Source organism: Abramis brama (assembly GCF_963993115.1).
Source record: "Abramis brama genome assembly, chromosome: 23".
Lineage (NCBI taxonomy): Eukaryota > Metazoa > Chordata > Actinopteri > Cypriniformes > Leuciscidae > Abramis > Abramis brama.
Window position 1 is genome coordinate 30,011,638 of NC_139985.1, and position 16,487 is coordinate 30,028,124.

The window sequence follows — 16,487 nt, forward strand, 5'->3', positions numbered from 1 at the left end:
CATCATCACATAGCCTTCACCATACCTAGAGATTGGCATGGTTTTATTTCAGTTAGCCTAAAAGCTAGTTTGATTTGCATTGAGAGATGATCTTATGGAAAGTACCCCATGCCAATCTCTAGGTATGGTGAAGGCTATGTGATGATGTGGGGCTATTTTAATTCCAAAGGCCAAGGGAACTTTATCAGGATGCATAGTATCCTAAAAAAAAATTAAAAAAAATACTTAAAAATAAAAATCTGCCTGCCTCTATGGGAATTTAACATAGGGGTGTACTCACTTATGCACCATGTATTTTAAGGAAGAACATTTATTTATTTACGATACATTATTCATTCACAAAGAAAATTGGTGTCCTTAAAGGTTGGATTTTTCCTAATTTTTTAAATTAAGGCATTAAGTTCAATTTCCAAAATATGATTTTTTATTCCTCTTTTTAGTCAACTTTAGCATGGGTGTATTCACTTATGCATTGCACTGTATATATATATATATATATATAATGTATATGTGTCCTATATATATATATTATTTTAAATATTTATATAAAATATATATACACTTTAACAAAAAAAAATGTGCCTGTCATACTTTGTGTATATATATACACACATATACACACACACACACACATATTTATATATAATACATGTATATAAAAACATACACAAGTGTGTATGTAATATATTATTACAAATATTAAAAAGGCATTTACATGTTTTTATCTTTAGAGTAGTTTGAGTGATATTGTGTGTGAGTGCAGAGTAAACACACACGACTCAGAGACGAAGCTTCAGTCTTTACACCCCTTCCTCCTCCAGATTTATTGATAGTTTAAAATTACATTTCTATGTCCTAGAACTTCAGTTGCGTTTACCTTCCGACTTAAAAACTGAGTACAAGCAAATGATAGTTTTTTTATTATTATTATTATTATTATCATCATCTTTTTTTTTTTTTTTTAGAGTAGTCTAAAGTGATATTGTACAAAAATAACATTTGATTTCTGTGAAAACATTCACCTTTCTTCAAACTGCGAATCTGTTTTATGACCCCTTGTTTGCATTTCTTCTTTTCTCACATGTATGAAGTTTTCACCTCGGGTAGAACGACCTAAACTCCACGGACGAGGCCTTCGACTGAAAACCCCCTGTTTTACAAAGAATATCACGTTCTGAATCTGCTATAAAGTAGTTTGCTTTACATTGTTTTCTCCGCGTATCTTGCGTCCTGCTGGCCCGACGGGACCGGGTGTGTCGTGTGCTGGTCAATCACTCTCACTCATTGATAAAATAACAAAAAAAATGCAAATCATTCAAGACCCCGGCGCTGCTTCCCCGATCTGATCTGATCTGTGTGGTTATTTTTTACCGTACTCTTTCCGATCTCTCGACACGTTCGTTCGTCACTCAAAACATCCCTGTTAACCAGTGGCATGGAAAGGGGGTTCTTTAACAAAGCATTATACGTTTACACCTCTAACCAAACTAAACAAACATTTTTTTTTGTATTAAATGCAGAAAGTGGAAGTTTTTTCCACCCCTTTCCTCCTTTTAACATGTCAAGAGCTCACTGGCCTGGGAATTAGCCTCTAATCTGCCAACCGTTGGCCAGTGAAGAGGATTCAGAGAAAATAATACAACCATCAATCAGAAAAGGAGGAGTTGATGGAGGATGGGATTAAGCGGTGGCCTCGATGGTGCACTCTTTGGCCACGTGACCCGATTTCCCGCAGTTATAGCAGTTGACTTCGCTAGCTTTGCTGCACTGCACGGCTACGTGTCCGATCTCGCCACACCTGAGAGGAGCAGAACACACACAGATCAGGCCCGCTCACGGCTCACACACACTCTTCCTACAACCGTCATGGCTCACCTGTAGCACTTGACCTTCTCGCAGCCCTTCTGGATGTGTCCGAAGCCGCCGCACGAGTAGCACTTCTGCTCGTTAGCATGATCGCAGTCACGCGCCATGTGACCCGCTTTCCCGCAGTTGTAGCAAACCTGCTCGCGCTCCTTCTTCGGCTCCTTGCAGTCCCTGGAGATGTGGCCGCCTCTGCCGCAGTTGTAGCACGCTGGAAAACACACACACACACACACACACACTCAATTTAATATACTAGAACATTATTTTCCTCATATTCTCCATTGTTGTGGCTCCTCTCTTCCCAGTCTGTCAGTAACGCTCTGTTTACTTCCTGTCTCTATGAAGCCCCTCCTTCTGAAAAGCACACTGTGCTCTGATTGGTCGGCTGGAGCAGTGTGTTGTGATTGGTCGAGCGCTTCGAGTGTGTTTGGAAAATGCCCCGCCCCTTACCATAACCGCCAGTTTAACACACTACTAACTAACTCAACCAGGCCCCGCCCCTTTATTCTGCGCATGAATTATTATAATGAGAACGAAACTCAGGCGTTTCAGGTGTTCAGAAACACTGACTCTGATATAGAGCTTCTTTATGATCAAACAGCAACATTACACACTAAACACAGATGAAGATGGAGAAAACGTAACATGAGGAGAGTAAAGATGGAAAGCTCAGTTCATTACGTTGCATTCGGAGATCGACTACTTTTGACTGACATAATTCCAGCCACCGGAAACACTAACTGATAAAGTGAGTTGTTCAAAATCTTTCTCTTTAGTAAACTCTGCGTACACAAACACTGTTCTCAGTGCTGGAGTTCATGTGTGGAGCCGCTGGTGACACTTCCAGCACCGCTTCATGTTGTGTCGAGCCTTCTTAGTGTTTTAGAAATAGTGATTTTGATGCCATCACTGCAGTGGCCCGAGCACTCCCATTCACAAGGCAATTTGACCGAAAACGAAAATACGGTCAAACTTAAAATAGCCTAGGTTGCAATTTGGCGAGAGTTACCCTTTAATTATAAAGAACTAGCTGTTCAAACATGAGTGTTCAAACAAAAGTCAAATGAGTAAACTTTACTGAACAGTTTATTTTAGGTAAATATAATTTGCATTTATTTAAATAATTTCCATCACAAGACTCAAACAAAATGTTTTTGCAGTTATTATTAAGACTTAAAGGGATATTCACCCAAAAATGAAAATTAGCCCATGATTTACTCTCCCTCAACTCATCCTAGGTGTATATGACAATCTTCTTACAGACGAACACAGTCAGAGTTATATTAAAATATGTCCTGGCTCTTCCAAGCTTTATAATGGCAGTGAATGGGTATATTTTTTTGGAAGTTTATGATGGATGGATGCACTTTTATAATAATAATAATAATAATAATAATACTACTACTACATTTATTTATAGGCGCCTTTCTGAGCACTCAAGGTCACCTCACAAAACAAAACTACAGCAATAAATCGATAAAATTTAACAATTATAATTATGATGGACAGATGCACTTTTATGATGGATGGATGCACTTATCGATAGATGCACTTTTATGATGATAGATGCACTTTTATGATGGATAGATGCACTTTTATGATGGATAGATGCACTTTTATGATGGACAGATGCACTTTTATGATGATAGATGCACTTTTATGATGGATAGATGCACTTTTATGATGGACAGATGCACTTTTATGATGATAGATGCACTTTTATGATGATAGATGCACTTATGATGGATAGATGCACTTTTGATGGATGGATGCACTTTTATCATGGATAGATGTACTTATGATGGATCGATGCACTTTTATGATGGACAGATGCACTTTTATGATGATAGATGCACTTTTATGATGGATAGATGCACTTTTATGATGGACAGATGCACTTTTATGATGATAGATGCACTTTTATGATGGACAGATGCACTTTTATGATGATAGATGCACTTTTATGATGGACAGATGCACTTTTATGATGATAGATGGATGCACTTTTATCATGGATAGATGTACTTATGATGGATCGATGCACTTTTATGATGGACAGATGCACTTTTATGATGATAGATGCACTTTTATGATGGATAGATGCACTTTTATGATGGACAGATGCACTTTTATGATGATAGATGCACTTTTATGATGGACAGATGCACTTTTATGATGATAGATGCACTTTTATGATGGACAGATGCACTTTTATGATGATAGATGCACTTTTATGATGATAGATGCACTTTTATGATGGACAGATGCACTTTTATGATGGATGGATGCACTTTTATCATGGATAGATGCACTTTTATCATGGACAGATGCACTTTTATGATGGATGGATGCACTTATCGATAGATGCACTGTTATGATGGATAGATGCACTTTTATGATGGACAGATGCACTTTTATGATGGACGGATGCACTTTTATGATGGATGGATGCACTTTTATCATGGATAGATGCACTTTTATCATGGACAGATGCACTTTTATGATGGATGGATGCACTTATCGATAGATGCACTGTTATGATGGATAGATGCACTTTTATGATGGATAGATGCACTTTTATGATGGACAGATGCACTTTTATGATGGATGGATGCACTTTTATCATGGATAGATGCACTTTTATCATGGACAGATGCACTTTTATGATGGATGGATGCACTTATCGATAGATGCACTTTTATGATGATAGATGCACTTTTATGATGGATAGATGCACTTTTATGATGGACAGATGCACTTTTATGATGGATAGATGCACTTTTATCATGGATAGATGCACTTTTATCATGGATAGATGCACTTTTATGATGGATAGATGCACTTTTATGATGGATAGATGCACTTATCGATAGATGCACTTTTATGATGATAGATGCACTTTTATGATGGATGGATGCACTTATCGATAGATGCACTTTTATGATGATAGATGCACTTTTATGATGGATAGATGCACTTTTATGATGGATGGATGCACTTTTATCATGGACAGATGCACTTTTATGATGATAGATGCACTTTTATGATGGATGGATGCACTTTTATCATGGATAGATGCACTTTTATGATAGATGGATGCACTTTTATCATGGATAGATGCACTTTTATGATGGATGGATGCACTTATCGATAGATGCACTTTTATGATGATAGATGCACTTTTATGATGAAAGATGCACTTTTATGATGATAGATGCACTTTTATGATGATAGATGCACTTATGATGGATGGATGCACTTTTATGATGATAGATGCACTTTTATGATGGATAGATGCACTTTTATGATGGATGGATGCACTTATCGATAGATGCACTTTTATCATGGACAGATGCACTTTTATGATGATAGATGCACTTTTATGATGGATGGATGCACTTTTATGATGGATGGATGCACTTATCGATAGATGCACTTTTATCATGGACAGATGCACTTTTATGATGATAGATGCACTTTTATGATGGATGGATGCACTTTTATCATGGATAGATGCACTTTTATGATGGATGGATGCACTTTTATCATGGATAGATGCACTTTTATGATGGATGGATGCACTTTTATGATGGATGGATGCACTTATCGATAGATGCACTTTTATCATGGACAGATGCACTTTTATCATGGACAGATGCACTTTTATGATGGATGGATGCACTTTTATGATGGATAGATGCACTTTTATGATGATAGATGCACTTTTATGATGAAAGATGCACTTTTATGATGATAGATGCACTTTTATCATGGATAGATGCACTTTTATGATGGATGGATGCACTTTTATGATGATAGATGCACTTTTATCATGGATAGATGCACTTTTATGATGGATGGATGCACTTTTATGATGATAGATGCACTTTTATGATGGATAGATGCACTTTTATCATGGATAGATGCACTTTTATGATGGATGGATGCACTTATCGATAGATGCACTTTTATGATGATAGATGCACTTTTATGATGAAAGATGCACTTTTATGATGGATGGATGCACTTATCGATAGATGCACTTTTATGATGAAAGATGCACTTTTATGATGATAGATGCACTTTTATGATGATAGATGCACTTTTATGATGGATGGATGCACTTATGATGGATGGATGCACTTTTATGATGATAGATGCACTTTTATGATGGATAGATGCACTTTTATGATGGATAGATGCACTTATGATGGATGGATGCACTTTTATGATGATAGATGCACTTTTATGATGGATAGATGCACTTTTATGATGGATAGATGCACTTATGATGGATAGATGCACTTTTATGATGGATAGATGCACTTATCGATAGATGCACTTTTATCATGGCTAGACTGTCTGGAAAGGGATATCCGGTCCCTGTACGACCGGAGCAGGAGCTTGGTTCGCATTGCCGGCAGTAAGTCAGACTTGTTCCCGGTGCATGTTGGACTCCGGCAGGGCTGCCCTTTGTCGCCGGTTCTGTTCATAATTTTTATAGACAGAATTTCTAGGCGCTGCCAGGGGCCGGAGGGTGTCAGGTTTGGGGACCACACGATTTCATCTCTGCTTTTTGCGGATGATGTTGTCGTGTTGGCCTCAGACCAGAACCTTCAGCGTGCGCTGGGATGGTTTGCAGCCGAGTGTGAAGCGGCTGGGATGAGAATCAGCACCTCCAAATCCGAGGCCATGGTCCTCAGTCGGAAAAGGGTGGAGAGCTCCTGCCTCAGGTGGAGGAGTTTAAGTATCTTGGGGTTTTGTTCACGAGTGAGTGAGGGACGGAATGGGAGATTGACAGATGGATCGGTGCAGCTTCTGCAGAAATGCGGTCGATGTGCCGGTCTGTCGTGGCGAAGCTCTCGATTTACCGGTCAATCTACATTCCTACTCTCACCTATGGTCATGAGCTGTGGGTCATGACTGAAAGGACAAGATCCCGGATACAGGCGGCCGAAATGAGCTTTCTCCACAGGGTGGCTGGGCGATCCCTTAGAGAGAGGGTGAGGAGCTCGGTCACTCAGGAGGAGCTCAGAGTAGAGCCGCTGCTCCTCCACATCGAGAGGGGCCAGCTGAGGTGGCTCGGGCATCTGCTCCGGATGCCTCCTGGACGCCTTCCTGGGAAGGTGTTCCGGGCGCGTCCCACCGAGAGGAGGCCCCGGGGAAGACCTAGGACACGCTGGAGGGATTATGCCTCACGGCTGGCCTGGGAACACCTCGGTATTCCCCCGGGGGAGCTGTGAAGTGTCTAGGGAGAGGGAAGTCTGGGCATCTCTGCTTAGACCCGGCCCCGCGACCGGCCCCGGATGAGCGGAAGAAGATGATGATGGATAGATGCACTTTTACGGACTTCCAAAAAATATACCCATTCACTGCCATTATAAAGCTTGGACATTTTTTAATATAACTCCAATTATATTCCGACTGCATTCAACTGAAAGAAGAATGTCATATACACCTAGGATGACTTGAGGGAGAGTAAATCATGGGCTAATTTTCATTTTTGGGTGAACTATCCCTTTAAGACTATAAAAGCACACTGAATGTGTAATGTGTGAGATGTCCTCACCGTCCTCGGTGCGCTCACAGTCCCGCGCGACGTGGCCCGGCTCTCCACAGCGATAGCAGAACAGATCTAGCAGCACAGGAGAAACACGTTACTCTCTCACACACACACACACACACACACACACACACACACTCGAGGTCAAGTCGTTAGATCGATTGCTCTCACCTTTGCCTCTGCCTCGACCTTTGCCACGTCCACGTCCCGCATTCGGACAGTTCTTGATCCAGTGGCCGGTGCGACCGCAACCAAAACACTCGTTGCTGCTCATAGCCTCAGACTGCACCCTACGACTGAGAGAAACACACACACACGAGATCATGAACACACACTCGACATCATGAACACGTACTCGAGATCATGAACACACACTCGTTGCTGCTCATAGCCTCAGACTGCACCCTACGACTGAGAGAAACACACACACGAGATCATGAACACACACTCGAGATCATGAACACACACACGAGATCATGAACACACACTCGAGATCATGAACACACACTCGAGATCATGAACACACACTCGAGATCATGAACACACACTCGAGATCATGAACACACACTCGTTGCTGCTCATAGCCTCAGACTGCACCCTACGACTGAGAGAAACACACACTCGAGATCATGAACACACACTCGAGATCATGAACACACACACTTGAACACACACACTCGAGATCATGAACACACACACTCGAGATCATGAACACACACACTCGAGATCATGAACACACACACTTGAACACACACACACACTCGAGATCATGAACACACACACTTGAACACACACACTCGAGATCATGAACACACACTCGAGATCATGAACACACACACTCGAGATCATGAACACACACACTCGAGATCATGAACACACACTCGTTGCTGCTCATAGCCTCAAACTGCACCCTACAACTGAGAGAAACACACACTCGAGATCATGAACACACACTCGTTGCTGCTCATAGCCTCAAACTGCACCCTACAACTGAGAGAAACACACACTCGAGATCATGAATGAACACACACACTCGAGGTCATGAACACACACTCGAGGTCATGAACACACACTCGAGATCATGAACACACACTCGAGATCATGAACACACTCGTTGCTCCTCATAGCCTCAGACTGCACCCTACGACTGAGAGAAACACACACTCGAGATCATGAACACACACTCGAGATCATGATCACACACTCGCGATCATGAACACACACACACTCGCGATCATGAACACACACACACTCGCGATCATGATCATGAACACACACACTCGAGATCATGATCATGAACACACACACTCGAGATCATGAACACACACACTCGAGATCATGAACACACACACTCGAGATCATGAACACACACACTCGAGATCATGAACACACACACTCGAGATCATGAACACACACACTCGAGATCATGAACACACACTCGAGATCATGAACACACACTCGAGATCATGAACACACACACTCGAGATCATGAACACACACACTCGAGATCATGAACACACACTCGAGATCATGAACACACACTCGAGATCATGAACACACACACTCGAGATCATGAACACACACTCGAGATCAACACACACTCAAGATCAACACACACTCAAGATCAACACACACTCAAGATCAACACACACTCAAGATCATCAACACACACTCGAGATCATCAACACACACTCACTCGAGATCATGAACACACACACACGAGATCATGAACACACACACACTCGAGATCATGAACACACACTCACTCGAGATCATGAACACACACTCAAGATCATGAACACACACACACACACACTCACTCGAGATCATGAACACACACACACTCGAGATCATGAACACACACTCGAGATCATGAACACACACACTCGCTCGAGATCATGAACACACACACACTCGAGATCATGAACACACACTCGAGATCATGAACACACACTCGAGATCATGAACACACACTCGAGATCATGAACACACACTCGAGATCATGAACACACACTCACTCGAGATCATGAACACACACACTCGAGATCATGAACACACACTCGTTGCTCCTCATAGCCTCAGACTTTATTTTATTATTGTTAATATTATTTTTCCTATATCTAACCATGAATATATAGCCTATAATATTGTCTTATATTTAGTTTTATTATTATTTATTTTCTTTAAATTTACAGTAAAGCCTATGTACAGAAAATAATAATAATAAAACTAAATAAAAAAGAAGAAAATCAAGAGTTGAATGAAGTCATTATTTTTATTTATTTTTCTGCACAGAAAGTATTCTCGCCGCTTGATAAACTGAAGGCTGAGCCGCTGTAGACACTGGACTATTTTAACGATGTCTTTACTAACTTTCTGGGCCGGCAAGTTTCAATAACAGAGAAGCCGATGGAGGAGTGAGACAGCTCTCAGATTTAATCAGAAATATCTTCATTTGTGTTCTGAAGATGAACGGAAGTCTTACGGGGAACAACATGAGGGAGAGTAATTACTGACAGAATTTTCATGTTTGGTTGAACTAACCCTTTAATATGTTTTTATTATTATTGCTATATCTAGCCATGAATATATATTATATTGTCTTTTTATTTAGTTTTATTAATTTCTGTACATAGGCTTTACTAAATGTTCTAAACAAATCTGTTGTTTTAATGCTTTGGCAATACAAATTTTTTTTTTGTCATGTCAATAAAGCTTTCTGAACTGAATTGGTTTCAGGGAGTTGTTGATTTGAGAACCGCTCGGACAGATTCAATCGATTCCTTGAAAAGAGAACCGACTCATTCGTTCACGAATCGGACTTCAAAACAACTGTCACCTTTTACAAATCACGTTATGCTCTCCATAAACTATTTAAACGTGCTGAAACCTACAATTTGTAGAGGGTTTTCGATTAAAATCGGTGCGACTGGAATGTTTGGAATCGGAACGATGCCAAAAAAACACAACGAATTCGAGCGTTCGAACGCGCCTATTGTGAACAGAAATGCTATGCTAATAAACACACAGCAAACACACCGAGTCACTTCAGACAGCAAGTGTCTTCGAGTCTCCCCGCACTGGAAAGAATCAAAACAAGCTGGTCGTGTGAGATGAAGCCCTGAGGAAGATCAGCAATAGTCTTCCTCAGGGCTGATTTCTGGCCTCACTCACCCGGTCCATCAGGCTGGTTCCCACAGACCCTTTCTCTCACACACATCCAGTCCCATGACGACATTGAATCTATCCTTCAGCTACGCGTTTCGCTAATTTCGCACATTAGCGTCGCGATAATGGCCGCCCCGATGTAACGAGTTTCCCGCGCGCAGCCTGTCGCAGTTTAGGCCAAAGTGCGCCGTCAGAAAACACACTTCTGTGTCTCTCTGGACACGTTTAACCTGAACGATTCACCTTAAAACACACCCGTGGCATTTCGAGACGGCGGAGACTCTCTCCGAGACCTTGACGGTGTCACCACACTATATGCGTCGAGTTAAATGTCGTGTTTTCGCCCGTTAAGGGAACTCACCTCGGCGACGTGACTCGTTGCTGTTTATTTTCGGTTCCTCCTCTCAGTCTCTGCGCCACACGCGGTTTGCGCACGGTACCGAATCCCGAAGCCCCGCCCACATCTGAGACTCTGCACACGGCCCGCTCATTCTGCGCACACACACACACACACTCTCTCTCTCTCTCTCTCTCTCTCTCTCTCTCTCTCTCTCTCACACACACACACTCTCTCTCTCTCTCTCTCTCTCTCTCTCTCTCTCACACACACACACACACACACACTCTCACTCTCTGTCTGTCTGTCTGTCTCTCTCGCACACACACACACACACACACACACTCTGTCTCTCACACACACTCTCTCTCTCACACACACACACTCTCACTCTCTCTCTGTCTGTCTGTCTCTCTCTCTCTCTCACACGCACACACACACACTCAAACAAACACTCTCTCACACACCATCACACACTCTTAAAAACACACTTTTTTTATCACACACTCTCACTCTCTGTCTGTCTGTCTCTCTCTTACATACACACACACACACACACACTCTCACTCTCTCTGTCTGTCTGTCTCTCTCTCTCTCTCTCACACACACACACACACACACACACACACTCAAACAACTCTCTCACACACCATCACACACTCTTAAACACACACTTTTTTATCACACACACACACACACACTCTCACTCTCTCTGTCTGTCTCTCTCTCTCACACACACACACAAACACTCAAACAAACACTCTCTCACACACCATCACACACTCTTAAACACACTTTTTATCACACACACACACACTCTCTCTCTCTCAAACACACTTTCTTTCTCACACACACACACGCACGTACACACACACACACACACACACACACACACACACACACACTCAGATAGATAGATAGATAGATAGATCTTTTACATTGTTTATGGCTAGTCATCCAAATGAATTATTCATACTTCTGCACTAGTAGTTTGTGAATAGTGTTTGGAAATAAATAATACATGTAGATTTTCGTCCACGACTGACTCCTCTAGCTGACCAACATCTGTTTATTTATTTCTATGCGTTCTTGTCTCTACAATATGTATTTTATAGGAATGCAACTGTCAGAGAGAGAGAGACGTGTATGACACACACACACACATATATGCAAACACACACAATTTTTCTTTCCTGTTTTTCCACAAATAGAGAATTTGTTCTAATTTCTTAGTTCTAAAACTTGTGACATCACAGGGCAGCGAAAGACCACAGAAGAATATCAATAATCAATAATATGATATCAAACATATCAATAATATGCAATATCTTCAATTGCAGAAGAATATCAACGCCTACGTTTACATCACAGAGTCTTTGGCTCCGCCCACTGGAGCGTTAGTGACATGAGAACGAGTAAAGATCGACACAGTATCAATACCATTACCTTGCAAACGATCCTAATGCTAGGAAAGTGTGGGCTTTTTTTTCAAAAATGTGAATGTCTCAGTAGTGCATTATTTGTATTCGGTGCATTTCACTGTGGATTATTTGGTAAACAATTTTTATTTTTATTAAAGTGGGCGTTTACACTGAAGTCTCACAGCAGCCAATCACAGCAGTGGGCATTTACAATGGAGTCTCACAGCCAATCACAGCAGAGGGCGTTTACACTGAAGTCTCACATCAGCCAATCACAGCAATGGGCGTTTACACTGAAGACTCACAGCCAATCACAGCAGTGGGCGTTTACACTGAAGTCTCACATCAGCCAATCACAGCAGTGGGCGTTTACACTGAAGACTCACAGCCAATCACAGCAGTGGGCATTTACACTGAAGTCTCACAGCCAATCACAACAGTGGGCGTTTATACTGAAGTCTCACAGCAGCCAATCACAGCAGTGGACGTTTACACTGGAGTCTCACAGCAGCCAATCACAGCAGTGGGCGTTTACACTGGAGTCTCACAGCAGCCAATCACAGCAGTGGGTGTTTACACTGGAGTCTCACAGCAGCCAATCACAGCAGAGGGCGTTTACACTGAAGTCTCACAGCAGCCAATCACAGCAGTGGGCGTTTACACTGGAGTCTCACAGCAGCCAATCACAGCAGAGGGCGTTTACACTGAAGTCTCACAGCAGCCAATCACAGCAGTGGGCGTTTACACTGAAGTCTCACAGCAGCCAATCACAGCAGTGGGCGTTTACACTGAAGACTCACAGCCAATCACAGCAGTGGGCGTTTACACTGAAGTCTCACAGCAGCCAATCACAGCAGTGGGCGTTTACACTGAAGACTCACAGCCAATCACAACAGTGGGTGTTTATACTGAAGTCTCACAGCAGCCAATCACAGCAGTGGGCGTTTACACTGAAGTCTCACAGCAGCCAATCACAGCAGTGGGCGTTTATACTGAAGTCTCAAAGCCAATCACAGCAGTGGGCGTTTACACTGAAGTCTCACAACAGCCAATCACAGCAGTGGGCGTTTACACTGAAGACTCACAGCCAATCACAGCAGTGGGCGTTTACACTGAAGTCTCACAGCAGCCAATCACAGCAGTGGGCGTTTACACTGAAGACTCACAGCCAATCACAACAGTGGGTGTTTATACTGAAGTCTCACAGCAGCCAATCACAGCAGTGGGCGTTTACACTGAAGTCTCACAGCAGCCAATCACAGCAGTGGGCGTTTATACTGAAGTCTCAAAGCCAATCACAGCAGTGGGCGTTTACACTGAAGTCTCAAAGCCAATCACAGCAGTGGGCGTTTACACTGAAGTCTCACACAGACACGCCCCTTCAAACAGAGCGTTCAAATCAGAGGCTAAAATCAGTCTTGGAAAAATGCCTTTTATTTCTAAATTATGACAATTTTTGATGTACAAATCATACTAACATTATAAGGGCACCCCAGGAAACATTATAAAATAATAAAATAATCCAGTTCATATAAATGCTTTGATAATACAATGTACAATTTGTCATGCCAATAAAGCTCACTTGAATTTGAGAGAGAGATAGAGACAGAGAGTTAGAGAGAGAGTGAGAGAAAGAGAGAGACAGAGACAGACAGAGAGAGAGAGACAGACAGAGAGAGACAGAGAGAGAGAGAGAGAGACACTGCTGTCCTGAAGGCTTTAATAGCAGAGTCGACTGACTGATGGAGAATCTTCCAGCAGGATCAATACTCTGAGCTGCGGTCTCTCTCTGTTAAGGTGGTTTGTGTGTCTGGAGCTTTTCAGCTCTCTATCATCAACATGTATCTTTACAGAAATATAACAAATATTTAGATACAATACAAAATACAAAGATAATTGCTGCTAATGAACATGGGATGAAACAAATTCCTGCGTGTGGCTCAAATATAGTCAAGTCACCTTTATTAATACAGCGCTTTCTACAACACAGAGTGTTTCAAAGCAGCTTTACAGAGATAACAGTAAAATAATGCAACAGAGTTTGTTTCTAGAAGAAAATAGTGTCTCAGTCCAGCTTCAGTAAGTTCAGTGATGGTTCATTTTTGTTGTAAAAAAAAAAAGTTATTAATTTAGTTCATTTATATATGTATAGCCGCTCTGGAGAAAACAGTGATGTCATCGTCCAGCTCAGTTCAGTTCTCATATAATGCTGTCAATGCAGGAGATCAATAATATTGTTGAATATTAAATTAAATGAGAAAGAGAAATATAAATGATCAAATATATAGAAGTGATATCTGAACACTTGAACTGCTGTATTTTCTGTTGTCTTCAGATGATGCAAGCCTGAGGGAATACCTTAAATCTGCTCTGTGTTCTCTCCGCCTCCGAGAGCCTCTGAGATGTCCTGGGATTCACAGCTCAAGCACATCAGCAGAACAAGTGCCTTTCCTTGGATTTACACTATAGGAAAAACATCCTGAATTATTTGTCTTTGGCCTGCTTTAATCCACTGAGGATGAGGGCGAAGAGAACGGATCCAACAGAGCATTCGATGGCCTTATGGTTGGATATGAGAAGATGATCTCATGGATGGATTTCAGAAGCCCTTCCTGATTCAGGTGAGGAATAATCTGTTCTTTACACGACAATAAGCTGAAGATGATGACAGATTGCAGAGGAAGTCACTGTGATCTTGTTTTAAATGTAATCTTTTGTCTTACATCTTGGATCAAAACAAAATAAAACTCTAGCATTGAATTTGAATAGATCATCATGCATCCAACAACGGTTTATATAGGGCAAACCTGAACAGTTATGACAGTCATTGTGTAATATAGTGCTGGACTGAGATTATAATGTGTAATTATGTTTCATTGAATGATTTTTATGCACAATATCTGGAAGAGATTATAAATCAAGCAAGTCTTGAAGTAATGTGTTGCTGTGGTCAAGAGGTGGCACTGTGGTCAAGAGGTGGCACAATTTCAGAAAAAAACTGTTTTATGTCATTTCTAGTATATGGATCATCTGAAAAAATACATAAAAAGCTATTAAATAATAGAACTAGTGCTGGGCAACATCCAAAATAAAAGTTTGTGTTTTTGTGTTTACATAATATATGTGTTTGTGCTGTGTATAATTATTTTATATATATAAATACACACATATGCATGTACTGTATATATTTAAGAAATATTTGCATGTATATACTGTACATATAATTATACATAATTTGTATTATATATAATAAATATAATTATTTTATATATAAATAACTATTTTTTTCTTAAATATATACATGCATATGTGTGTATTTATATATACAAAATAATTATACACAGCACAAACACATATATTATGTAAACACAAACTTTTATATTGGATGCAATTAATCGTTGGCCAGCGCTAAATAGAACAAATCATCATATTTAAAACATTTTCAAAAGTAAAAGTGTAACCTGCTAAAACATAGTGTAGAATCTATTACTCATGCAACTCAAATCGAAATCAGTGCTGAATGTTGTGGATGTAAAGCCCTCCTGTGTCCTCTTAACATTACAGTATTGATGTAGTGTTTACTGGAGCTTTTCTAAGACTGTTCACGGCCCTTAGGAAAATTATCCATGATTTTGTGATGATTTTATAGTTTTACGACAAATATGATTAAATGGTGGATAACATGTTGTTGTTTTAATGGAAAGCACTTTGGCCAACGCATGTTGTTTTTAAATGTGCTTTATAAATAAACTAAACTAACTAACATCATATATATAAGGAAATTACAAAAAAAAACAAAAAAACATACCACTCTGAAACGTCCTGTGAAATCCGTTCTGCATGATCCTCTTGTTCATTAACATTGTCAGGGTCTGGATCGGGCTTGAAATGGTTTAAAATTGACACCATTGTTAAAGCGTAACTGTCGCTAAAATGCAACCTAGGGTCTTTTTGTGAATCTACTTGAGGCAAACTTTCATTTAAAAGCATAATTGGAATGGAAACGGCACTTTTAAGTTTGACCGTATTTTCGGTCAAATTGCCTTTTGAATGGGAGTGCTCGGGGCACGACAGTGATAGCATCAAAAGCGCTATTTTTAAACACTAAGAAGGCTCGACACAACATGAAGCG

General features: G+C 40.8%; 1 protein-coding gene across 2 annotated transcripts; it reads right to left on the minus strand.

Moving 5' to 3' along the window:
• Positions 1 to 792: 792 nt before the first annotated feature.
• cnbpb (CCHC-type zinc finger, nucleic acid binding protein b) lies at positions 793 to 11,502 on the minus strand. 2 transcript variants are annotated; one of them, XM_084100948.1, is made up of 5 exons: positions 10,959 to 11,502; positions 7,601 to 7,725; positions 7,436 to 7,501; positions 1,876 to 2,074; positions 793 to 1,798 (listed from the first exon to the last, which is right to left on the minus strand). In XM_084100948.1, the coding sequence occupies exons 2-5, from the start codon at positions 7,701 to 7,703 to the stop codon at positions 1,681 to 1,683; spliced, it is 486 nt and encodes a 161-aa protein (XP_083957074.1). In that variant the 5' UTR covers positions 7,704 to 7,725; positions 10,959 to 11,502; the 3' UTR covers positions 793 to 1,680. The 2 variants fall into 2 exon arrangements, with proteins under 2 accessions (XP_083957074.1, XP_083957075.1); XM_084100949.1 differs by having other exon boundaries at positions 10,604 to 11,005.
• Positions 11,503 to 16,487: the final 4,985 nt, after the last annotated feature.

Bases quoted from the DNA above. Each gene is read 5' to 3' on its own strand.
- cnbpb (XM_084100948.1), bottom strand. From the start codon at position 7,703: ATGAGCAGCAACGAGTGTTTTGGTTGCGGTCGCACCGGCCACTGGATC. The intron at 2,075-7,435 runs GTGAGGACATCT...TGTGTTTTCCAG, and splicing joins CTGTGAGCGCACCGAGGACG to CGTGCTACAACTGCGGCAGA. The intron at 1,799-1,875 runs GTGAGCCATGAC...TGCTCCTCTCAG, and splicing joins GAGAAGGTCAAGTGCTACAG to GTGTGGCGAGATCGGACACG.